This window comes from Taudactylus pleione, unplaced genomic scaffold, assembly GCF_031769625.1.
Source record: "Taudactylus pleione unplaced genomic scaffold, aTauple2 ptg000214l, whole genome shotgun sequence".
Classification (NCBI taxonomy): Eukaryota; Metazoa; Chordata; class Amphibia; order Anura; family Myobatrachidae; genus Taudactylus; species Taudactylus pleione.
In genome coordinates, this window is record NW_028284616.1 from 16,961,964 (window position 1) to 16,989,157 (window position 27,194).

At 41.7% G+C, this 27,194-nt stretch overlaps 1 protein-coding gene across 1 annotated transcript; it reads right to left on the bottom strand.

Moving 5' to 3' along the window:
* Window positions 1-1,227: 1,227 nt before the first annotated feature.
* On the bottom strand, window positions 1,228-27,194 carry LOC148517645 (trimeric intracellular cation channel type A). The gene is made up of 6 exons (XM_088478567.1): window positions 26,919-27,194; window positions 16,089-16,245; window positions 14,792-14,976; window positions 8,797-8,884; window positions 5,612-5,729; window positions 1,228-2,939 (listed from the first exon to the last, which is right to left on the bottom strand). The coding sequence occupies exons 1-6, from the start codon at window positions 27,040-27,042 to the stop codon at window positions 2,718-2,720; spliced, it is 894 nt and encodes a 297-aa protein (XP_088334693.1). The 5' UTR covers window positions 27,043-27,194; the 3' UTR covers window positions 1,228-2,717.

The following is a 27,194-nucleotide window of genomic DNA, read 5'->3' on the forward strand; positions in this document are numbered from 1 at the left end:
CAGGTAATAGATATTATGTAAACGATATCACTATTGATACTAATTTTCCACAATTCTTTGAAATCCAGGAAAAAGTATCAGTTCCATCCACAGAATTTTTTCGCTTCCTACAAATTAGACACTTCGACTCCAAAATTAGTTCGACATTGATTTGCAGACCTTTAACTACTTTTGAGTCTATTTGTTGGAGATGACCCTCCACTAGGGATCTTATTTCTACTATTTACTCCCTATTAGGGGAGGAAGTAAGTCCCAATCGGGAATCTCATGAATTGGCATGGGAACGAGATTTGGGACATTCTATAGACGCTGAGGATTGGACGGAGATTTGGGACAACGCTGCCACCAGTTCTATTTGCGTCAAAATTAAGGAAAACGCTTGCAAATTACTATATCGATGGTATTATGTGCCATCTTGGCTCCAAGTAATGTTCCCTGATGCTTCGGATAGATGCTGGAGGGGTTGTAATAGCATGGGCAGTTTTTTGCATATCTGGTGGACTTGTCCCAAAGTAGCCAGTATTTGGCAGGAGGTTGTCGATCTCCTCTCGCACCTCTTTGAGACCGCGATTCCCTCCGATCCTCAGCATTTTCTACTTCCCTTATATCTGCCCACCTTATCACGATATCAGAATAAGTTATTCCGACATATAAGATCTGCTAAGAGCAGCGGATTGGAAAAACCCTAATCCTTCTCCTATGCAGGCAATATTATCACGTATCTGGTATGTTTACAAGATGGAATACATGACCGCGTTATTACGCAATACATCAAAATCTTTTGATAAAAAATGGTCCCCTTGGCTGACATATCAAAACATATCCTTGCCATTCAACATTTATTTTTTTATTGTATCTATTATTATATTTAGATTGAAAGAATGTTTTTTTCACTTAGGGCTGATCCACCCTTTATTCCCCTTATTTTACCTTGTTTTTCTTCTGGTTTATGTCTTTCGTTTTTTTTCTTTCTTACTTTTAGACGGCTTGCCACACCGTTGCCGCAAGATGTTCTTCTTGCTTCTATATTTTTTTTTTCTTCTCCTTTTTTATACTGAGAAAGTTAATCACTATATTATTGTTCTGAGAGATTACAGTTTTTAAATTAAAAGCATATTATGTGCTGTAATTTATCCTTGAATGTTTGACTGTACTATTGTATTGTGATTTGCTCAATAAAAAGTTTATAAAAAAAAAAATGAAACCTTTAAACTTTAAAGTGTTTTTAATCATTATCAGTCAATAAATATTGGGCAAGAAAAACATTTCAAAAGTTTGTCTGAAGGTGTTGATAAATAATCCCAAAATGTATGGAGTACAAAAACAATGGAACAACATTTTCATTCTTGTAAATCATTCATCTCCATGCAGATTGTACAAGTTCACCAATCTAAGATGTAAAGCTCTGTACAATAACAGAGAAAACACTGGGAGTCATTTATGAAGCGCACCACATGACATTTTTTAGTACCGTATAAGTGTGCCCAAATGGACTTCCAAGCACAAGCCTCAACTCTGCCCCAACGAACCCCCACCAGCCTTGCACTTACTAGTTTGGGACAAACTTTCACTACAGCAGGAGGACCCCATGTTCATAGTCTCTCAGTTATAGTGTGAAACTGCGCCAGGCTGTCCAGCCCTGTTGCCCAATTTTTAATTTATTTTTTTATACAGTGAACAGTGTATGGGAACTGAATTGTCTCATTAAAACACGATCCCTGCCAGCTCAAATCCTTTTGCAAAGAGGAATGGCCATTCATGGCAACAAATACGGTAATACCCCTGAAACTGCACTCTCCTCATCCCCTATCCCATTACAATTATCTTGATCTGCAAAATCAAATTTAGTTTCTGCCCTGCATCGCAAATGAGACACATCAGTTCCTGTTCCATACTTCTCTAGGAACTTAACTCTTTCACTGCATCCTGTCTGTACAAACATCTGCTCCTCTTCAAATATGTCCCTCTTGCCCTGGCTGAAATCTTAGTGCACTTTTGTAAACTAAGGCAAAAAATGCATCCAAAGTGGCATTGGCGTTGTGGAGCTACCATTTGCGCTTCATAAATGACCTACACTATGTTTTCACGCTTTATAAGCGGTAAAAAAAATATCTTAGTTCATCTGCTCTTTTTTTTTTTTTATGCCCGATGTGGTCATTTATTTAGTAGTTTTGTTACATAAAGTGAATGCTTCTGCCTTGTTTAGGAAATAATTTAAACCCATAAAATAGAAAAAGGTATATGTGGATAGATTGTGGACTGAAAGCAGTTAGAATATTTAAAAATATTTTAAATAGATTTCTAAAAATAAATATTAAAAGATTTGCATATTATATTAAAATTAGAATTTTTGGCAAACAGAAATACTTAAGAGTGATCTGCTACACATACACATTACTACTGGGAGAGTACTATATTTTGTAAGGGAAATCGGATTACTCTCTTGTACTCAACCCCACAAAATGATTATCGTTCCCTGCAAGATGGTTTAAAATGCTACTATGCAAAAGAAAATGATCGTATATCATTTTGCTGGCAGATGATTTATAGACACTGTTTGGATATCTTCAGCTCTGGCAGTTCTCTTGAAATTGAGAAATCCAGAAAAGTTACTGCGGGACTTTCAGTTCCATCAAATAAAAAAAAAAAAGGCTGAAGTGTTACATGAAGACTGCTTTGGGCAATGCATAGTGCGTTGTGATGTCTCAATGTAATCCTCACTCTGCTTTCTTCACTTTCCTTTTGCGAGTACCCTCATTTAGCTCTTCTTTAGATTTTGCTTGTACTGAATGTGACACCTCATGGTCATCATGGTGATGATGGTGGTGGTCGTCGTGATTGTCGTGGTTACCATTAGCAGAGCCAAAAAGGAATGGGCAAATGCAGTTCTCCACAGGAGCGAAAGGTGACCCATGGGAGTGAGTGGCTGTCATGAAGATCTATATAAAGCAAAGGTAACACATACAGATATAGAGATTTAGGAATTAGAGACTCAAACTGTGGAACAAACAAGTAATTCTACATCACATGAAACAATAACCAACAACTATATCCCCAAAAAGGTAATATATCAACATTTGAGTCATACTGATATATGGACCTATTAGTCTTTCACTAACTTTCTACTGCAGCTTTATTATTGTTCTTATAGAAATATGAAATACCACATCAATAGGTGGTCAGTTATGCTTGCATTTACATTACTGGCCATGCATATGCCTAATGCCAATATATGGATTAACAGTTCATACAGAGCATTTTTGTTAAATAGACTTAGGGGCTGATAAGGAGCTGGTAATCGGCATAAATAACTGTAAAAAAAAGTGTCGCAGACACTTAAGTTCCATTTGCGCGTGTTCATAAATAGCCCATCACAGCTGGTTTACTAGTGCTGGCCACCGGCATCATTATCTGATATTTCATCATCTGCCCCTGACACCTGAAAATATAGGATTTTCCCTGCCGTATAGACATTATTTTTTCGGTCTGCATGTGTTCTTGCTATGGGCATTAACTACACTTCTAAAAACCTGCACTTTAGTAAATATACTCATTATGAGGTCCAATATTGTTTTTACTTATTGTTTAAAAGATCAAAAAGCACAATCTAGAAAGTGACTACATTATATTTTTTATTCAATTTATAAAGTTATAGTTTATGTAAAAAAAAAAACCTATGAATTGTGTTTTACCTATGGTAAAAAATCCACAGCTGTTTTTCATTTAAATCAACCAACAAATAGACCACACCAAGAAGTTCTTGCCCCAACCTCTATGCAATGTCCTTGGATTTAAACGCTAAAGCTGGCCACACATAATGGTGCATACACACGATCAGATTTTTTCTTCAGATATGGACGATAACGATTTAAAAATCGTTCAGTCGTTCATATCTGATGGAAAATCGTTCATATCTGACATGCCTGAACGATGGACGATCAACGATGCACGTTCCCGTTTGTCAGATAACGATATCTGACATCTGATGGGTTTGCAGTCAGACTTGGACGATTCCATTCATTTTAATGCAGTCAAAAATCGTTCAATCGTTCAAATCGTTCAAATCGTTCAAAACTTTGGTCAAATCGTCCAAATCGTTCAAATCGTTTAATCGTTCAGTCGTTCATCTGACAAATCTGACAAGTCTGACAAATCTGACCATGTGTACGCTCCATTAGACCAACTTTCATCCAACCAGCCAACTAGTTGATTGGTTGGAATGAAAATCTGGTAAGGAATGGGAGTAACGGATGATCAGCAATTTGCTCCTAAATGCCAGAAAACTGATGAAAATGGTCGTTCAGACAAGTTTGTTAAATGTTTGATCTAAACAATTTGTTCAACAAAAGTTTTTGTCAATTTTCCGGCATTTGGGAGGAAATTGCTGATTGTCATATGCTTTCATCCCTTACCAGATTTTCATTCCAACCAATCAACTAGTTGGATGGTTGGATGTAAGTTGGTCTAGTGTGTGGCCAGCTTTAGGCTAGGGCCTGCTGGGGTAAGAGCTAATTGTGGGTAGGGAGGTGTAGGTGCAGACTCTCTTTTCTTAAGCAAACAACTAAAAAAAATAGCAGGGCATTTTAACTATTATAAATACCTCCAGCAAGGGTATATGAACATCATTTGCTGAACTGGAATTTTTACATTTAGATCGTACCTTTATCCTAGTGGATGAAAAGTAGCTTCATGATTGTGAGTCAGACGATGGTTGGATCTTGCTCAGTGCTGTTTATATATGATTATCTAATGCATATTGTTAATGGAGGTACATTATGGGCCTGATTCAGCAAGGATCGCAGCTTCGTAATCGCACGCAAAATCTGCTGTGAAAATATGCTAATGATTGCAATCGCAATGTGGTCGCACCGCCAGCATAGAGACACCCACTGCCTCCCACTACCGCTATCTCACATCCGTAATACTTTGCAATCCTTCACAAACATCAGTAACCATCGGTCCCTCACGCAGAATTACAGCAGCCCTGACTTTACTCAGAAATTTGTAAAATCATTGCACGCAGTGATAACTGAATCTGCGTATTCCATCGAAGTGGATAATTTATGCATGCCCCCGCAATGGCGTTCAAACGCACTAGCACGCCTGCGTTTTTCTGACCACCCCCCATCACCAGCCCCAAACGCTCACTTTCTGTCAATCACTCTGCAATGGGTCTGCATAGTCTCTGAACGCGGCACAATTGCAGTGGAGCCTTCGCGTACGTGCATTGCGATGCATATACGTATACACAGTACGCAACAATCGGCCATCTGCGAGCGTAATCGCAATAGCGATCCTTACTGAATCAGGGCCTCTGTGCCATAACATTTAAGTGTGAATGCTCTAGCATAAAATACATTGTACAGGTATATTCTATACTAGATGATGTTGATACTATTTTGCACTGTCTATTATTCTCTTTTCTTTTTTCGTATGCTAAAGAGAAAAATAATATGTTTTATATATGCTGTATTTTTTTCCTCTGCTATACTGCAATATTGGTAATGGATATGTTTTAGGATTGTGATGTGTCATTTTGTTTATTGTTTAATTGAGTATTTTTTTATTGAAAATTTTTCCCAATGTAAAAAAAAGAAAAGTAGCGTCATACCTTGCAAGCAGCCATGAAAAGAGTAAAGAAGAAAATGAGGTTCGCCTTGGAGATAGGTAACCAGTGGGCCTGCTGCAGAGTGAACAAGATAGCACCATAGAAGCTGGCCTTGGTAGGGCTGTGTCAGACATGAGAAACAAAAGTAATTAAAAAAAATTAATGATAAAGACCATTTAATTAGATAGAATAACAGCTAAGACCTTCTAATAAGGAAGACACAATGGGGCCTCATGAGGAAGACATTGGGGCCTCATACACAGTCAAGTCACATTATTATGACCACCTCCTACATTTGATGTCAGCAACGAGTAGCCCATGAAGTACGTCACATGCCGTGCGCTGGCTTGGTGGGTATATAAGGTGTGCGATAGGCAGTCTGCTCACATATCACCTGATGATCATTGGCTTTCGGGCCCCCGCAATGGCGTTCAAACAGTTTGAGTGCTGCTGAGGTGAAGGTGTATCGTGAATGGACAAATGGCAGCATTGTGAATAACCGACATGGGAACTGCGGAGCACCAAGTGCAATTGATGTGAGAGGTGAACGTCGGCTACGAAGGTGCGTGAGGGACGACCGACGTGTTATAGTGAAGCAGCTCAAAATGAACCTGGGGGCCACCAGACGTGTGTCTAAAACGTCAGTTCAGTGAACCCTGCTGCGTATGGGGCTCCTATGCTAATGAAGGTGCATCGGCAAAAAAGGCTTCAATCTTTACGCCTATATCGGAATTGGACCTCCACTGATTGGTGAAGGGTTGCCTTCTCCGATGAGTCACGTTTTCTGCTTCATCGAACGGATGGACGTTGGCATGTCAGGCGAGAAACATAGGAGAACAAACACCCTGCAACCATTGCTGGAAGAACATAAGCTGGTGGTGGCGGCGTTATGGTCTGGAGAATGTTTTCATGGCATTCTCTGGACCCACTCATCCATGTGGAAGGCACCCAAAACAGATTTGGTTAGGACTCCATCCTTGCAGAGCACGTACACCCATACATGCTGATTGTCTTCCCTGAGGCGGATGGGATCTTCAAGCAAGACAATGCGACATGTGGTTGGATGAGCACGACCAAGACTTGCAAGTACTTCCCTGGCAACCTAGTTTCCTGGACTTGAACCCAATTGAGCATCTGTGGGACTACCTCGAACGTTGTGATCGCTCTATGGATACTCCACTACGAACACCCTCCAGCAGCTGTGGGATGCACTGCAGTCATCATGGCTCCAGATACCTGTGCCAACCTACCAGCACCTTATTGAGTCACTCCCAGCGCGTCTGGCTGCTTTCCATGCTGCACATGGCAGTTACTCTAGCTATTAGCTGGTGGTCATAATAAGGTGACTCGACTGTGTAGAAGCAATGCAGAGAAAGCATGTTGCAGTAAGTATTTCAGAAAGTAAGTACTTGTGTATGACTGAAAGTGCCCAGAAATATGATAGATATATAAAACCTTACTAAGGGGCAGAAATTCTCCAATATCAGTGTCCCCGAGTGTCCTCGTGGCAGATGTGCCTGCCTGCTGTGACCTGCTGCACAACTATTGACCACCTAGTACAGACATGTTTCACATTCCAATAAACTAAGCCATGTAGTGCTAATTTAGGAATTTTGTTAAGTGCCATTACACTCATTCTTAGTGAGCAGTGCAAACTCATTTTCATGCCACAATGTGCTTAGGGCCACCACTTTGCATAGAATGCTATATACGTCCGTCATTTCCTCTGAACACAGCTGCTACTACAGATGATAATTACACAAGTAGTGCTCTTCATCAGAAGCTCCAGGGCAGTGTCACCAATGTCCCAATATCTTACTCCCCATAATTCTTGAGTAGTGGTGGTAAATCTCAGCTGGCCTTTGCAGGTTTCTTTAAAACTCTCACATCATCAGTTGTACTCTTATTTTATCACTCACACTATTATTCACCACTGCTAGCTAGTCTCAGACTATCTTCCTTTCTGGTCAGTTACTACATTACACCTCTATATTTAACCTCTGTTTTTATTATCCCCTTCTTTTTCTTTTCTATTACCTGTTGCCTCTTCGTTATTATTCTAGAATGCCTGTAACAGTTTCTCTGTCTCGGACTATTATCTGTCTAGTGTTTCCTTTTTTGGCTGTCCTACTATCCTAGAATGACTGTCACTATTTATCTGTCCCTTTTGTTTGCTGCTCCCTTTCTTTTAATGTAGCTATCACTTTCTAATCCTTTTCTTTATCTCAATACTATCGCTTTGTTATTTCCTCAAGCCCTTTTATCTGTTATTTTCACCAGTTGTGTCCATCTCTCCCGCTGTTGCCAGTCACAGCTCTTTCGATTATGGTTTCTCGTCAGCTCACTCTGCAAATATGAAGTGCTTAAACCATTTGAGGCTTCAGCCCTCTTACCTGTTTGGCGGTAGAAGACAGCAGAGGGAGGCTTGCTCCTTTCATGTGATCAGGTCAGTCACAAATGCTGTTTTCAAATTAATTTAGTTTACAATTAAAGTATGAGCAGCAGAGCTGTCCTGGTATCTGCCAACAAGTTTCTTGCAGAAGCCCGTATCAAGCACTGGCTGACTGCAGCATGCACACATAGGGGCCCATTTATCAATGATCGCATTTGCAATGTGATCTGGGTGCCATATTAGCGCCCATGATCGGATGCATCAATGAGCACTTGCAGGGACAGGGGCTCCGAAAGGAGCCCTTCCCAGCGATGTGCCGGGAGTGAAATGACTGTGTTAGTGGTCACTAGACTCCTGTGCCAAGGATCCTGCGCATGTGCGGTCTACAGACCACGAATGCGCAGCGGCCATGGCCAGGAGAGATTCCCGTGGAACCCTCTCCCGGACAGATTTGCGATGTGTAGCCCATAGGCTACAGCGGCTTATGTCATCTTCAGATGGCATAAGCTGCATGGATCAATTTGATAAATCTGACCGCATCGCATCGGTGCAGGTGAAAATGGAGGAACAGCAGCAGATATCTGCTACGATTTCTCCATAATACATTAGAAGGATACTTACTAGTTTTCTGGAGATAGCTGCAATTGCAAACATTGTTTACTGGGAATACACTGCAAATACGGAATGATAAATGGGCCGCAGAGCCACACAGTGAATTTGAACATTTTTAAAGAGGAAGGGGGGGGGTCTTGAGAAGCCCCAAATAAGTCACAAGACATGTAAATGGAACACTCACAAGGACATGTTAAGTATTTCATTGGTCTCTGGCTTCCAAACACCACGCAAGAGCTGTTCCAGATTAGACATGAGAGCTACACCGGAGCCTACAACAACACAGAAATGGTGAATTAGTGCGGTTTCATCTAATAAAAGGTATACATTTTTGTCATAAACATTTTCAACTCAAACATTCATATGAATTAGGAAAATAAAATATGTTATCTTCAAAAAGGACCAAAACGTACAACATAAATTATCCTTACATTAGCATTATGTCAAAATTAGGGATCAACAAAATCCAACATTTCTTTTGGGATGTGTCCAGTTCTTAAAGTTTTATAGCAAATTTGTAAAAGAGCCTGTCATTAACAATCTCCAAACCCCCCCTGCTGTCCTTGATATTAGTTCACAAGACACATTATCATTTCCCAGTTAATTTATACTTTAGTCCAATGAAATCATTTAAAAGAAAAATAAACTTTTTTGTATTTCCTTTATAATTATTCCTGGCTCCTATGTAGTAGGAATGCTTATTTTGTATCATGTATTCCATGCTGTTCTGGGCTATGATGCTGTTCAGTATATCTAAAGCTGGGCAACGATGTCATTCCGATTTGGCCAAATAGAAATGACAAATACTGCAGTGTGTATGCACAATATATGTGCGCTCCCGCAGTCGTATGCGATGTTGTCAGGTTTGATGTGCTGCACATCAAACCTGATGATATCGCACACGGCACCATGCTGTGTAATTAAGGACAGAACAAGTGATCGTTCCATTGTTTATTACATCGTTCTGATGTGTACCCAGGATCCGATATGTCAGCCAACATATCAACTGGGTACACATCACTCAGTGTGTGTACCCAGCTTAAACCTCCAACTATTACTGACTCAGGGGCCTATTCATCATTACTATATAAAAAATTAAAAATTAAAAAAAAAAATCGATGAAGGTAATTAGGTTTAGAACTCGCATGGAGTTCTACCTAATTACCGGAGGAATTAATCACTCCACAGGGGCGTTTCTAGAGAGGAGGGGGCCCGTGTGCAGTCTCCAACACGGGCCCCCTCCTCTCCGCCCGGCAGCGCACTGAACTGTGCGCGGCCAGCGCCAGAGTTATAGACTCTGGGCACTAGAGTTTGCCCAGAGTCTATAGTGCATGCACAGGTTACCGGGAAAATGGGCGTGGCGGCCATTTTTCCTGTACTGCGCATGCGACGGGAAAATGGCCGCTGCAGCCATTTTCCAGTCGTTTTACAGCGCCAGACGCCCGCACCGACGTGGGACTCCGGAGAGGTTAAGTATGGGTGCAGGGTGTGTGCTGCAGGGTCCCCCTGGACCCAGGGGCTCATGTTCCCCGCACACCCTGCACCCATTATAGATACACCCCTGTCATTCCTCCTCTCCATAAGTATCTATTCCGAAAAGCTGTCATTTTTGTGATGACAGCTTTTCAGAAACTAGATAGTTATCCTTCTCTACACTAACTTACCGCAGCTGTAATCAGTGCTGTGCATGCGCCGTTACATTCACGCTCACAAAAGCAGCACATGCGCAGCACTGATTACATTTGTGGTAATTGTTATGAATAGGCCCCTCAGTAACAGTATTTATACAAACTTAAAATAATCATGCTTTTATTATTGTCTCAATGAGCCCAGTCATTGGCTGTCCCAGTACACAAGTACAGGTTTTATGCCAGGAACTCCAAAATTAGATCACTACTTTAAAGCTAAATTTTAACATCTCTAAGACTGGGGTGTTTTGGGATATATATTTTGACACCAACACGCCTAATCTGGCTGTGGCTACAAAAAAACTATACTGTCACAATGGATAGTACATGGCCCCCCTTATTTAACATTGATGTTCCCTAGGCTTTCATACCCTTCATGATGGATTGGACGGAGATATCAATGAATAGAGAAAAACTGTCTGAAAAGTTTTTTGACACTTGGTTGCCGTATATATCTATATACACATTAACATTGGTAGTAAAAGACTCATTGAGGAAATGTTTTCAATTTACTTCTTGGTATAATCCGAAGGTCCTTAGTAATGGAGTCCCTTTTTAATAGCTTTCATGATTGTGTAATAACTGTTGCAATGGTCTTTCTATCTATGATCATATTACAGATTTGTTCCGATTATCCATTTTGAACCAATTACTGCATTTTTACTCAATGAACAGATGTGATACACATGAATTTATTATGTGTTTGCATGAATAATTCAATTGTATTGTTTGACAACCTTTCAATAAAACTATTAAAAAAAAAAAAAAATATATATATATATATATATATATCTATAAGGAAAGACATAATATATTTTTGAAATGTTATGTTGCACTAAGATGATCTAACTCAGCCATGCTGGAACTGTTCTATGAAGGCTATGGTGACACCTAGTGGTGTAGGTATAGTGGTATAAGTATCATTCCACTTCTGATGTCGGAATGTAGTCAAATTGCCAGCGGCAGGCTTGAGGTATTAAAGAGAATTATACAGTATATTGTTATTCTAAATACAAAATATCAGAATTGCTATTTTTTATTTACATGTATGCTTGTCTCTTTATTTGCATATAAACCCTGCTATACAAAGGAGGAGGTAGATTGGTATCATGTGTGTAAATTTTGCAAGGGGAATAAAATGGTCATTTAAAAAATGTATTCATGTTTTTAACATGTGATGACATATTTAATAGCATTTTTAACATTATAGATGTTTCATCCACAAGTGTCAAAGTAATTTGAGAAGACCACAATGCTACTCTTAGGGTTTTCAGTGAAGTAAAATGCTGGCACCTCAATAATGTCACCAGCACAGCACTGACTTATGTTGCCTCACATATTATATTAGTATTTAGTAATCATTTGCAAATCTTACTTTACAAATTACACTATATAACTAGTTTGTATTATGGGAATCGGTCTGAAATACCCCCGGCCGCGGTTCGATTCCCGGCATTGGCAACAAAAGCAGTGTTCCCGGCAGCGGAAGCCCGACAGCACTGGAAATCCCGATCGTCGCTAAGGTAAGTATAAACTAACCTAACCTAACCCCCTAACCCTCCTTAGGGGTGCCTAACCCTAACCTCCCCCCAAGTGCCTAACCCTAATCCCCGCTCTAAGTGCCTAACCCTCCCCTTCCCCGCTGGCTAAACCTAAGTCCCCTGGGGGGGTGCCTAACCCTAAGACCCCCCGGGGGTGCCTAACCCTAACCCTCCCTCCCCCTAGCCTAACCCGAACGGGGGGTGCCTAGCCCTAAGTCCCCCCCGGGAGCCCTAAACCTATCCCTCCCCCCCCGCGGCGCCCGGCATCCCTTCCATCGGGATACCAAGCGCCAGTCTCCCGGCGTCGGGGAAATGTCAGCCGTCTAAACTAGACGCCTGTCATTTAACCCTCACCGAGATATGACAGTGGGGAAGCTGGCTGTCGTTATTAAGGCAGACGGTTTCCCGATTGTATTCCATATTATGATAGTTGTACAGTCCGTTCCAGTCTTGTACAGTCACATTCTTCTACCTTGCTGTATAACTTCTTTGCTGCCAGGAAGTTACTAATGTAAATATGGGATTAACTAACACATACAGATCTGGTACAAGAAGGGAAACTGCATAGCTGAATAGTATTAAATATAATCACAAAAGAGCATAAATTTTACAAATAAATATTTCACTCACACCAGTCATTCACTATGGACAGATCAAGCATGTCAGTTCACAAATACCATGACGGCCTGTAAATTATGTCTATTTCAGTTTGTGTGCGTTCTGATCCTGAGATACATAGTTCTCCTCAAACATCCCAGCTGATCCAAATGAAGGAAATACATCCTTATATACTGGTCCAGATTAACAATGGAGCAGATGGGACTACAGCTCCAGGCCTCCATATAAAAATAGGCCCATCATCATGACAGCAAGAAGATAACCAGCTTCCCAGTTGGCCACATGGTTGGCCATAAAACAGGGTCAGACTGGCCATCTGACACTTCTGGCAACTACCAGAGAACCTCCGCCTCCCAGCACTCTGCTTCACCGGTATGCAGAGATGGGGGTGTGCCACAAAGCTACGCCCCATGATTTGCAGCACGCCCCTGTGAGGCATGACCACACCCCTTTTCCTGAGAAGCCGACACACAAAGGGATGTCAGCGCTGTAAAAAAATTGCACTGGAAGCGCAAGTCTGGGTTTAAAGTCCACTGTGCATGTACATTTGCCTTCACACTGGCCTGGTGATGCAATATATTCAGCCAGATCACTGCTATCCAGCATCGCTCAGCCGTACCAGCAAGGTTTTATTGATAAATTTCTGTAATAAAACATTTGCTATCGCAGCAAAAAGCAGCAACATAAAGTTTTTACTGTAGTTGTAAATCATTAAATAGATCCATAAGTCTCCCTTGGCACATTTTTAGTTTGCACATACAATATAATAACTTTTGCCTAATTTGGAATGGTTAGTAAATCAGCTACACTACTGCTGTAATCCATATACCCACAGACATGTGTATCTAACACTGGAATGAAGCACACACACATGCAGTGCCAGTTAAAGATTCCATGAAGACTTGAGCCCAGAAGAGAGAAACTGCAACATATTTCTATGAATTAGAAAATCAATATGCTGCACCACCTGTAAAGCTGTGGCTTTGCACAGCGAAACGCATTAAGGGACTGGCTGATCTACTCTCTACCACTCAGAACCCAACGGGAGCCAATACTTGTTTACTGGTGTTCCTACGATACTTATCAGCAGCCGATTGGACCTGTGCTACAGGGAATTGTGCTACAAGAGACGACCTATATATCACCAAACCGGACCAGTGCTTATGGGAATATCATATTTGCAAAAGTTTTGCCAGCATTATTAAAGGTACACCATTATCTTGGACACTGGACCTGGTAACAATTACCCCATGTTGGTTTCAGTTTTTTAAACACCAAGAGACTGCTCTTTGTATGGACCGATACATAAATTAAAGCTCCAATTAATTATAACACCTGGGACTGAGCATATACATTATGTGGAGTGAGTGATCTTTTCACTTTTATTAGTAATGTGCTATTTAATTTTTCTTATTCCTTTTTTATACATTTATACATAATATGTATTTTAGTACTATGAATTTATGAGATTAATACTTGCATTTATATGTGATTTATGTTTATGACCGTCATTATAGAGCGCTGTGTTTTCTTCTAGATTTTCTCTTGTATATGTGTGAGGACTGACTATCCTCTTCTATATACAGATGTTCACTACAACTTTGGTCCGTACATCCTGTGGTGGCGCCACTTTGGTAATTTTTATCACCTTCTCTACATTCCGCACCACTCTGTTCATATTTATTTGAGTCCCAGTCATTTTTAGGAAGGGACATTAGGACAATCTAGAAGACCCTTTTACTCTCATCAGCCACGTTAAACGGGATGTAGTCGGGATGCCGACGGTCTTAATACTGGCGCCAAAATCCCAACAGGTCGGGATCCCAGCACCAGTATCCCGTCCATCGGCATCCCCGAAGGTAAGTATTGGGGTGCAGGGGGAGGGTAGCGTTAGCTAGCAGGGTTAGGCACTAGGGGAGCGTTAGGGTTAGGCACCGGGGAGGGGTGGTTAGTATTAGGGTGTGGGGAGGGGGAAGTTAGGTTTAAGAACGAAAGGGGGCGGTTAGGTTTAGGCACCAGGGAGGGGGAGGTTAGGTTTAGGCACTAGGGGGGGGGAGGGTTAGGCACCGGGAAGGTGGGTTAGGAGTTAGGGTGGGGGTTAGAAAGTTACTTACCATTCACTGCTATGGGTGTCGGGATTGTGGCTGTTGGGATGCCGCTGACGGTTTTCTGACAAGCGGCAGCCTGACAGCCGGGAAATCATACCCAACCCCGTTAAACATATATTGTATATTGTAAACTATTTGGACTGCATAAAATATTCACATATCTGTCTAATGAATTTAGTTGGAAAACAAGAATCACATTAACTCTTAATGATGTAAAGTCTCACCTTTCACCCATCCAATCAGAACCATGATAACCCATCCATGATGGTAGTGGTGGTGGGCATGGTGGATTCCAATGGCGATTTTGCGCACACGAACCACCTCCTTCATGCCAACAAGGACAAGTTTCAGTGGCAGGAAGCTAACACACTTGTAGAAAAGATTCAGTGGACAGAAAAACATCAAGTACCTGCAATAATGTGAAGACAGGGAGTCAGCTTAGCCAAAATGGACAGGAGATATGTGCACCTTGTCAATAATAACTTTTATTTAAGTCCCCATGTATTTAAAATACAATGCTCAGCATGCCATGCAGGGGACTCAAACCCCCAACCCCATGTACCACAGTCAAACACTTTAGACATTAACTATTTGCCTCTGTGTAGCAAGCCTTGTAATTTTACTTATAATGGCACATATGTATATATGTTCTTTGAAAAGTACAGAGCAGATGCAACAGTGTGCTTAGTTTTATGGAGCAGAACAAAGCAGAGATTACATTCTGCAGATGGGAGAGGCGGTTGGGTAAATTTTTATGGGCACAACCAGGTAGGTGTGTGGAACACTCTCTTGCCACTATAGAATTCCACTCAAAGTTGTTTTTTTTTAAATTTTAATATATGGTACATGCACAGTACATAACAACAACAGCGGATAAGTCACTTCTTTTATATGTACACATATATATCAAAAGTTTAACTTAATTGTCTATTGTATGTTTTCTACACATATAATTAACTAATTAAGCATATTCTCTTCAGAAACTAGATAATTTCTTAGAGAAACCAGTACTGTTACCCCTTATGCAAACCTGGCACATATGCTATTGGGGATGTAGTTGGCATCCCGGCGGTTGGGTGCCGGTGCTCAGAACACCGGCACCAGAATCCAGAAAGCAGTCAGAATCCAGGTGACAGAATCCTGACCACTGGCATCCCAATGGTAAGTATTAGGGGGAGGGTTAAGTGTTAGGCACTAGGGGGGGTTAGAGTTAGGTAGCAGGGGGGAAGAGTTAGGCTGCAGGGGTGGAGCATTAGGGTTAGGCTGCAATGAGGAGGGTTAGACTGCAGGGGGGGTTAGGCTGCAGGAATGGTGGGTTAGGGCTAGGGGTTAGGGCAGTTATCTAATTGGGTCGGGATTCAGACTGTTGGGATGCCACTGTTAGTATTCTGACCGCTGGCACCCCGACCGTCGTACTCTATTTTATGTATATGCGCATTTTCATGCACAGCTGTCTACAGACTCAAGACTCTTCTATATACACTTTACACAGAGTTTGTGCCACAGACATACTGTACTTACCAAACAGCAGATGCCAGAAGTATATTAGCATTATTGCTGAAATAGCTGATGGGAGAGTCTCCAAGTAAGATGTCTGCGAGAATGTAGCTGCCAAAGCAGTAAAGCATCGCACACAGCCAGGAGGCGACCGGACTGCGTCGAGAAAAAGCTACAGCACCTTCACAGGAGAGAAGGGAGAAGAGCGATTTATCTACAAGGTGAACTGAAAAGTGTACCAGTCTCTGTAAAAACCTGGTATATAGCACACAACAATATACAGAGCACAACAATGACTTGGAATCTATACTCAATTGTGCCAGTACCATCCTTTTACAACAATATCATAAAAAATTAGAGCCCAAATAAAACGCTGCATACATGCGGTGCTGTAGACTCTCCAGCTGCTGCTGATCTACAGCTCTTGGCTGCTCTGCCAGATAGTTGCCATTCAAAAACAGCTAGAGGCGCACAGTCTGCCATAACCTGCTGTAGACTGTAATGGTGGAAATTTCAAAAGCGCACTGGTCAGTTTCTATGCTCTGTGTGTCCTACAGCAATCTGAATTAGTATTCTCTACACTAGTGTCTGTGCATCTTGAATGATTATGCCACATAAATCCTTATGGCACTGACTGGACAGATAAAAAAAGAAAGCTACCAAAAGCACAAAAAACTAATACGCATTGATTTTTGTTCTGAAAGCTAGTGCTCTTCTGCCTTATATAGGCCTGCCCTTTATGAAATATACCGCACTGATATGGAGGTGTTGCTGGAGAAACAGACTCCAGGGGGTAAATTTACTAAAGTGAGAGTTTTTAGAAGTGAGTTTTAAAAGTGATGTTGCCAATAGCAACCAATCAGATTCTATTTAACATTCAACTAGCAACTTCTAGAAGATAATAGCTAGAATCTGATTGGTTGCTATGGGCAACATCACTTTTAAAACTCACTTCTAAAAACTCTCAATTTAGTAAATTTACCCCCAGAAATCAACAAGATTCCAGCGATAAACAGTTTATTGGTGGGATGTATAAATGCGGTCAAACCTTCGAAAAAGCAGTTTTTGGAGATTTCACCGCATTCCCCACATGCATCAAGCTACGAAAAGCAAAACTTACCAGAGCTTGTTCTCGATAGACAACGTCATCTTGCATAATAAAGGCTTATGGGCTTCTTACCGTCCAGGTGCATGCCGACAGCCGTGCATATGCAGAAGGACTTCTCGGTCAAAAACTCAAAAGTCCTCTCTTGGCAAAGGACAGCTCTTATCGAAAGAGCTGTCCTTTACATTAGTAGACATGCATATGGCGTTAATAAATGTCGCAATGTATGCGATCAGTGGCTGGATGCATCATATTCAAAATGTGATGCTTGATGCATTCCTCCCTAAGTATTATGTATTCAGCTAACATGAGACACATACAACAGACAGGAGATTTGTAATGGGCCAGACAAAAGGCATATTGCAAAGTGAACATATTGATTTACATGGTTACATGAAGCAAAATATAAAAGCAAGTGTATAGCAAAACAGAATAGATGTAATGACATACAGAGATGTCAGCTTCACTCTGAGAACAAATATATTATCTTTACAAATCTACAGTAGTGTGTGACCACAGCAGCAAAATTGTTCATGAATAATCCCCCGAGTATGATGGTAATGTGGGGAGGTGGAATGGGAAGACAGACAACTGATCCTTCCATTGAGAACTAAATATAGGCAATGGGTCAGCAGAAGAGCAAAGGCGAAGAGACACCTGTCAGAGCCATTAATGAAGTAAGTGAGAGCAAGTATAGCAAGTCATAGCATGATGGGATATAGTAGTTATTATACATACACACAAATTCCACAAAGAAGGCGCTCAACTGTAACTGAACTTACACTTGCCCGGGTTTTCACAAATATCCACAGTGACACTCACGGGATGCTACAATGCAAATATAAGCCCAAGACTGTAGGTAAGCTACAACATTCATTCCAAAACGCTGGAGCTTCGCCACAGTCTGGAGTCTTCATTTGCAATGTGGATAGATTATAATAAATATATATATATATATATATATATATATATATATATATATATATTCTGATTTATACTCTTTGCAATTATACCCATTGAGATTACAGTGTAAGGCAATGATTGCACTCTAATGAACTACAATTAACACATAAAACAATCATGCCTCCAGACAAATTGCTATCTAACCTATGGTAATACAACGCCCTCTCACAGCTGTTTACCTTTAGGGTGGCCACTGACCCATTAAAGTTAATACATATATTTATTTAGTAGGCACAAATGTAAATAGCACATGCATGTAGATCAGCCTTTCTACTCCTCCAGGCAATCATGCATCAATATATTCCAAACTAGTAATTGTGCAGTGTGCACTCCATATTCTCATCTAAAATCCCCTCCTTTTTGACAAAAGAATGTGTGACCAGTGTAGCATACTTGCCTACCCTCCCGATTCGTCCGGGAGCCTCACGAAAAATCGGGTGCCGCTCCCGGGCCCCTGAAAGGCAGGCAAGCCTCCCGGTGGCCGCCGACCCCTCCACGCCCGCCCCTACCCCACCCACCGGGCTAAACTGAGAAACCCCCGCAGCAGGGGGCGGTGACGCGAATCACGCTGAATCGCGTCATTTTGGCCCCACTCAATGCTTCACAATGCCTGTGACGCGATCATGTGGCCCCGGCCCCCGCTCCACCCATAAATGACAGTAAGCTGTCCGTCCCCGCCCCCTGCCATGCCAATCTGGCTGCTCCCTCCCGGAAGGGGCTAGCGATCACGGGAGTGTGCTGCAAACATGCGTACACACTGAGCGATGTAGGCGTTATGTCGTCGCTCCAGTGTGTGCCCAACTGTAAGCCAGGCTGTGCATTTTACATTCCTCCCTCTCTGGAGCACAAAGGGTCTCATTTACTGTAGTTGTGTGTCACAGTTTGCCATAATATAATAATTTCTGCACTATGTATGCACATAAAATGAATCTGTACATAGCATTTTGCATATGTAGTCCTGCATGCCCACACTCCAGCACAGGAGACAGGCAAGAGTAAGCCAACTACAGTAAAGACATGTTCACAGACAAGCTATGTCATTAGATGTGGGCACAACCCCAGATATCATTGCGGGTGCTGGAGGCCAAGCTTGTGAAAAAATGCACAGTGATGATGATGATGATGATGATGATGATGATGATGAGTGTATATCCACCTCTCCATCTGTATTATATCAAGTCACGGCCATCTATTTGCAGTACTTCATTTCTTTTTGGACTACTAGGGGTAAATAACGGATGTGACATGATTGTATTTAATTCATTTTTATATGTAAAATTTGATTATTTTTATTTTTTGCATTTATTAATAAGTCAAGATATTATTTTCTTTAGTTAATATGTCACTTCATTAAATTATTACAATGACTACAAAAAAATGGTAATATAACTGTTACACTCTGGACCACCCTCTCCTCCTGCAAATCTTTAATTCTCTCGGTCTGCGTGATACTGCCCTCTTCTGGCTGTCCTCCTACCTCTGAGACCGTTCTTTCTCAGTCTCCTCTCATGACTCCACATTCATGCCACTTCCACTATCGGTAGGTGTCCCTCAAGGTTCTGTTCTTGTACCTTTCCTATTCTCCCTCAATACATCCTCCTTAGGGTAGCTCATCAGCTCTTTTGGCATCCAATATCATCTCTATACTCTCTTCTATCTCTTCCTGAATGTCCTGGCGCTTCTTAAACTTAATGGGCCAAATGTAATAGGATGAGTGATTAGAAAATGTGAGAGTTTAGCAGTAATCTCTCACATTAGCCAAGTTTTATCTTCAAAATGGGAAAACATCTGGATGAGAGTTTAATTAGTGGAAATTTTTTTAGTCTAAAAATATGCAAGTTTGTATGTTCTCGGACTCTATTACATTGGGCAAGTTTAAAAAGTGTGAGAGCTTACTGCTAAACTCTCACATTTTCTAAACTCGCACTCTATTACATTTGGTCCAATATATCTAAAAGGTGCGTACACACACCACGATTTTTTGAACGATTTAACTATAACGATTTAACTATAATTATCGTTAAATCGTTTATAAAATCGTTCATCTTTTTAAGGTGAACGATAATGCGCGTTCACGTTTGTAGTTTATCATCCATTCTGACTGTCCAACAAACGATTTTCGTTCAGAAAATTGTTCATGTTGTGCAGAATCAAAGATAAATGATGAACGATTTCCATTCACTGTATGCATGATTAAAAAATCGTTCATCGTTCATTATTTTAGTAACCTATGATTTTTAGTGAACGATTTTCGTTCACTTTTTCAAGGGAAAAAATTTACGAAAATCGTTCACTAAAATCGTTGGTTACTAACATCACTGTGTGTGTATGCAGCTTAAGACTTAATTGATCATCTTCCATCCCTCCCCAATATTCTCACTTCCCACAATTTCATTATCTATTGACAGCACCACCATCTCCTCTATCCTACAAGTCCTCTGTCTTGAAGTTATCCTTGACTCCTCCCTCTCCTTCAAATCACATATCCAGTACCTCTCGCAATGCTGCAGTCTCCATCTCCAGGATTAGACCCTTTCTCACCCCGGAGGCAACTTAAGGTGCATACACACGGTCAGATATGTCAGATAAACGAGTTGAATGATTTGAACGATTTCCCAACGATTTGAAAGATTGAACGATTTTTGCCTGTATTAAAATGAATGGAATCGTCCAAATCTGACTCCAAACACATCAGATGTCAGATATCGTTATCTGACAAATGGGAACGCGCATCGTTCATCCGACAAACATGTCAGGTATGTCAGATTTTCCTTCAGATATGAACGAATGAAGAATTTTTGAAATCGTTATTGTACAGATCTGAAGGAAAATCTGACCGTGTGTATGCACCATAATACCCTCATCCATTCACTGCTCATCTCCATATTGGACTACTGGGGATCTAGTCAGGAAGCCGACGGTCTAAATCCCGACCACCGGCTTCCCGACTGTCATATCCCGGCAAGGTACTAAAGACAGGCGTCAAAAAATTAGACGCCTGTCATTAGACCTACACTGGAAGACCGATGCCCGGCATATCGAACGAAGGTAAGCCGGGCGGTAATACCTACTACACCCGACTACTGTAATCTCCTACTTTCTGGCCTCCCTGCCTCCCATCTCTCTCCACTCCAATCTGTCCTCAATGCTACTGTCCGGCTCGTCATCCTCTCCAAATGTACTACATCTGCCTACCCTGCACTGGCTCTCCTACTCCTCCAGAACCCAATTCAAACTTCTCACATTTACTTACAAAGCACTCACCCAATCCACTCCTATTTACATCTCTGACCTTATCTCCTTTCACACTCCAGCCCGCCCACACACTTTGCCCCACAAGCCAATGTTGCCTTTTCCTCCCAACTGATTATCTCCTCCACTCCCTTCTCCAAGATTTTGCCCATGCTGCTCCCTACCTATGGAACACTCTCCCTTTCAGACTCTCCACCTACTTCAAACCGACGCTGAAGACCGACTTCTTTATCAAATCCATCCAGCTCGTACCCCTACCCACTGCTCCTTGCTCATTGTCTCTTTTTTCTCGTTTTATTCATTCTGTATCTGTCTATGTACCTTGAAAGACGCTGCGGACCCCTTGTGGCACCATATAAATAAAGGCTGATAATAATAATAGTAATACTAACGCTGCCTAGCCCCTTCTCTATATTAAACATACCTGTATGCTTGGTGCAAATACTACTGTTTTTTTAGTTGGACACACAAAACGGTTAGGAATGCAACACCCCACAGCAGCTGGAGTGCCGCACATTGCCTATACCTGGTACGTGATATGAAATGCAGTAAAGCACAAATACATTGAAGACCACTGCAATGTGCTACTGGTCTAAATGAGTTAGCAAATTTGACCTTAACTACTAAGAAGATTGCATTTGGAAATAATTAAACTGTTGTAGTGCAAAATAATAACAAAGCCTATATAAGGTATGTATGTATGTATGTATAACAGGTAAGATAAACAGAAAACTATGTAAAAAAAAATATTTTGAGCCTGGGCATGAATGTCATGACAGGAACACAATATACTTGCTACAAAAGGACACACATAGGGGGCAATCCACTTAGCCGTGAGGGGTGCGAATCGGGTGAGTTATGCCATTGCCATGGTGTTCAAACGCCGGCGATGAATCTCGCACCCCTTGCAGCCCTCTTTCAGGCTGAACTCGCTCAATTTTGTAAGCAGCCCTATGGGGCTGCGCACAGTTTTGCGCGAATTCAGCCTGCGGTCAAGTGCGGCCATTGTCGTGATGACTTGCACCAGCGAGTGCACTGTTTTTAATTGGATTGACCCCATAGAATGCACATATTACAAGTTTCTATATACCAAAATGATTCATCCATCTAAACTCCATAAGGAGTAGCTATGCACCAGGAGGCATTTTTTGAGGAGTGCAGGTATCTGTAATTTTCCTTAAGGTGCGTACATACTAGTCAATATTTTACACAATTCGCCCAATTTCGAGGCATCTGAACAACAAATCGTGTAAAATATGTCCAAATCGTGAGTGACCCGTGGGTCATACATAGTATCGTCAAATCTTAGCTACTGCAGGTAAGATTTGACGATCTCCTACACGATCCATCGGCATAGTGTTCAGTGTGTATGCACCGAACGATATGTCATTTGGATCTGCATGATGCTGCATGCACAGATCAGAGAGATCTGTCTATGCATCTATTAAAAAAAAATGAATACAAAGTGAAAAAAAACCAAAAAACGGCGTGACCCCCAAAGCACAACCAGCCCCGGGCTTTTTGGTTGTGCTAAATACACAGGACAAACCGGTCCTGGTTCTGGAAATACAGGGGAATAAAAATGCGCAGGGTTCCCCTGTATTTACCAGAACTAGCACCAAACGTTTTCTAGCGGGGGGGGGGGGGGGGTAATGCCACAGTCAGGGAAGCCCTTTCACCAGGTCCCCCAGCGAAAGCATTACCTCTGACCGCTGGTCAGCCAGGCCGAGGATCCCTGGGGAGTTGGGGATGCCCCCAATAAAGTGGTCCCCCTCTCCAGGGCACCCCAGGCCTAGGCTGATAGCCCGGGGCATCCCCGGCACCCCTGGCCGGAGGGTGCTAGGTTGACTATGTAATGTGATGCATTTCAAATATTGTCTTTTTGCTAAGTACCAGCAATGCTGGTACTTAAAGAACCACAAGTACCAGCATGTGAGGCATTACAGGCCCGCTGGCACCTGTAGTTCCACAGCAAAAGCAATATTAAAAAAACACAGAACAGGCTTGCTGGGACCTGTAGTTCAGCAAAAGCTAATATTTTTACCTATTTCAAATGCACCACACTATATAATAAATCCGGCACCCTCCGGCCAGGGGTGCCAGTAATAGCCCTGGGCTATCAGCCTAGGCCTGGGGTGCGCTGGAGAGGGGGATCCTCGGCCTGGGCTGACTAGCGGTCAGGGGTAATGCTTTGGCTGGGGGACCCATTTTTTTTTTAACACAGATGCATAGACGGCTCTCACTGATCCGTCCATGCATCTGTGTCTTGCTTGATTTTTTTTTTTTTTACACAGATGCATGCATCACGGATCTCCCTGTTCCGTGCAAGCATCTGTGTCTCAACTATCGCGCACAATCTAAAGATCGGCAAATCGTTAGATCTTGTGTCACATCGTGCAGCTTTTGCTAGACACATCGTGTCATGGAGCGCCGGGGAACTGCCGGGGAGAGTGCAAGGGAAATTGCTCACAATATCGCATCGTGAGCACATCGTCTTGTGTACGCCGCACCCTTAGCCACAAAGCACTGCCTGAGATTATTAAATTAAATACTACTTGAAGCCAGTTGTGGCCTTGTGTGTTTGCCATTTAAGCTTATGGGCTTGATCCAATTAGGTGCAAATTACCTGCACCTCCGTACAAAAATGTGCGAGTCCAGATGAGCTCGGCCGCGAGGGGGGCGAATAGCTGGCATTTCTTTGCTGTTGCAATGGCAATTCTCCCCTTTCGTACCTAACTGGATAAAGCCTATTGTGTGGATGGAAACACAAAGGCAGGGTTACTGATGTCACAGCAACTGAGGTCTCAGCTATTTGAACTGCATGAGTTCCCATAAGTAAGTATCCTAATGATGTTTTGATTTAAACAGGTCTAAAAGCTACAGATTGTTTTTGATGAAGTTTTAATTTTTCTGGCTATAAATAAGTGTCGGTACACTCCACTAGAATTGATACTTTTTGCATGTATCAAGAAGAAATACTATTTATTAAGTGATGACTTGCACAAGCCATAGGTTCCTGGTGTGTTTAAGCCCAACATTTAAAAGGGCAATGTTTTTCTTAGCAAAACACTGGTTTACAAGTTATTACTTAGTAACTAAACCCATAAATGTCAACAGTAACTACAACTTAAAGTTCACCTTCTCAGCAAAGCAGATTTTATATGCACTTTGCACGCAGTGTATTTGCATGTATTCACTACGAGTTTAACAAATGCAAATACATGCAAACCATGGACTGAATGCTGCACAAACAGAACCAGAATAGGACATGTAATAGGAGAGAGATGCAGCATGCACTGTCCTCCATTCATCCCAGATCAGCTTTCCATGACCACTCGTGCTCTCCCCATTCTCCATAGGGATCAATAGTCCCTTTTACAGGTACTGTTGAAGTTTCTTTTATGCTGGATTCACAGCTGGCTGCATTGGAGCATGAACTACTACAACTCAATTACGCTAACACAATTATTCACACAGACTTCCATATATAGTTGCTAAATGGCCCTAATTTCTACATACAGTCCCAATTTTTAGAGATTTTTTTTCCGAGAATTGACACATTTTTCAGTGCCTGACTAACCAAACAATAAAGCTCTTTTTCTACAAGGTACAGTAGATGCTCTTCTTATCATCTACCCTTATTGTATACGTTTACATGGTACCATTGACCAAATTCAGTAAATAGACACCGTGGGGAATTTAGAGTGTCCGGAGACTGCAGCTTAGGAGAACTGGCTCAGCACCAGAGTGCCACTGAAATATATTTCAATGTTGTCATTATACATTATATGGTTTATATCGTTATTATGTGCCACAATGCCATATAGCAAAGTCCATGTATGTGGCACTATGCATGCAACATGTTCTTGCTTTTTTATATTGGGCCATGTTTTCAATTGCTGTTTGTATGAACAGACAATTTTATTTATTAACAGAAAAGTCTGCAGTACAGCCATTACCATTGAGAAACTGGAGAATATACATAAAGTACAGGAAGATGTGGAATTAAATAATGTTGAAAAACAACTGCTTGCGTGTATGCTCATTCATGCATTACAGTACTCAAATATAGGGGGCTTTTCAGTTGTTTATTTTTTAGCCACAGTAAGTAATGGGCACCCAATATAGCAATTCAATTGTTTTGGGGTACTCATCAATTATTACGATTGTCGCTCCCAATTAGACTGGATTTAGCCGCATAAAACGGCTAAACCCATCTAAACTCCTGGTTAGGGCATCCAAACCATGGACTTATAGCACATTTCTACTTGCCACCTCAGGAGGCAGTGAGCAGAAATGCCGGCGACTACTGCGCCCGAACGAAGCAACAATTGAAATTTCCCCATAGGGTCGTCTGCATGCATGCAAGGGTGGTGTAACAGAGGAGGTGGCCATGTGTAGTCTCCGTGTGGGCCCCTTTCTTTCTCGCTAACACATGTCCCCTGTAGTCTGGCACTGTTCCAGAGACTACTGCGCATGCGCTGATCGCCCGGAAAATGGTGCGGGCCCATTTTCATGATGATTTCAGTACTGCTCATGTGCCAATCTCTGGGAAAATGGCACCCTACTATTTTTCCCAGTGATTTCTACCACGCCGATGGAAAGGTAAGTAAGGTGAATGGGTGCAGGGTATGCTGTGTGGCCTCCCCCTGAACCCAAGGGACTGTCTGCACCCCATACCATTATATTTACAATCACGTCTGCATGGCTGCTAGTAAATATGATAGTCACCTTAACCACCAAGTGACATTACTCCATTTTCCCTACTTGTCACTGCTGTGGGCACTGGTTACAAAAGAAACACTCAGTAATAAAAACCTCTAAAAGATTTTGCCAATAGTAATTTTGGTTATTAGTCTACAAACCACAAAATGTTCTTTAAAACTATGAAGAAGGCCACAGCAGCTGCATATATAGCCAGTGGCCTGCGCCTCTGGTACCTTATATGATGTGATAGGAGTCCCTAGGCCTCCTAATCTTTTTTGGCAAAAACCCAAATCATGTATGTGAATCAGCATTCTAACCCATTGTTTGTTGGTATTGCACAAACAGATAACAGCACACTTTCAATAGCAGGGTATACACATCTAGGTTCCCAGAGAATCACTATTCTAATAGATAATTATACACAGTAAAAAAAAATATTTCTAAGAATCTAATTACACAGAAGCCAGTACTAAGCTGTGTCACATAGATACTGCTATGTATATATAAATGTTAGTATTTCTCCTCATGTAGATTATCCTTTCTTGATTATTCCTGCAGCATGGGAAAATAATAACTCATTCATTGTCTTGCTGTAACGTCTACAATCTACATCCTTACAAGGAAAATAGACAGCTGAGACTGAACCAGCTAAAAATGGTACATCCATGCCAACAGTTAACTCCTTCAGTAATGGCAATATATACAGAATATACATAGACAGTGGGTGAGTATGGGAAAAGCAATGCTTGCATGCAATCTAGAATAAACTGCAGAAATAACCGAAGCAGTGCTCGTATAGCAACTTCATTGTAGAGGCAAGCACCCACCTGGCTCATACTTAAGGTACAGGATGGAGATAATATAATAAGCCACATCGAACACAGGGAAGACAGGTAGTTTGGAGAAAGACACGGCCAGGTCTTCAAGGCTGAGAGCTGTCAGCAGGTCCATGGTTGGTCAGAGTCCCGGGCTGTCCTTGCTGATACAGTGACAGCACGCAGCTGCAAGGGGTCTACTATGAGTGAGGAACAGGCTACTAGCCGGGGTATGATGAATATCGTGTGGGATTCCCTCTCCCCACGCCCACCCCTTCTACAGGGAAA

Excerpts from the sequence above, each read along its gene's own strand:
- LOC148517645 (XM_088478567.1), bottom strand. The coding sequence starts at position 27,042 with ATGGACCTGCTGACAGCTCTCAGCCTTGAAGACCTGGCCGTGTCTTTC. Across the intron at positions 16,246-26,918 it reads GTACCTTAAGTATGAGCCAG|GTGCTGTAGCTTTTTCTCGA; the intron begins GTGGGTGCTTGC and ends TCTCCTGTGAAG. Across the intron at positions 2,940-5,611 it reads TTTTCATGGCTGCTTGCAAG|ATCTTCATGACAGCCACTCA; the intron begins GTATGACGCTAC and ends TGCTTTATATAG.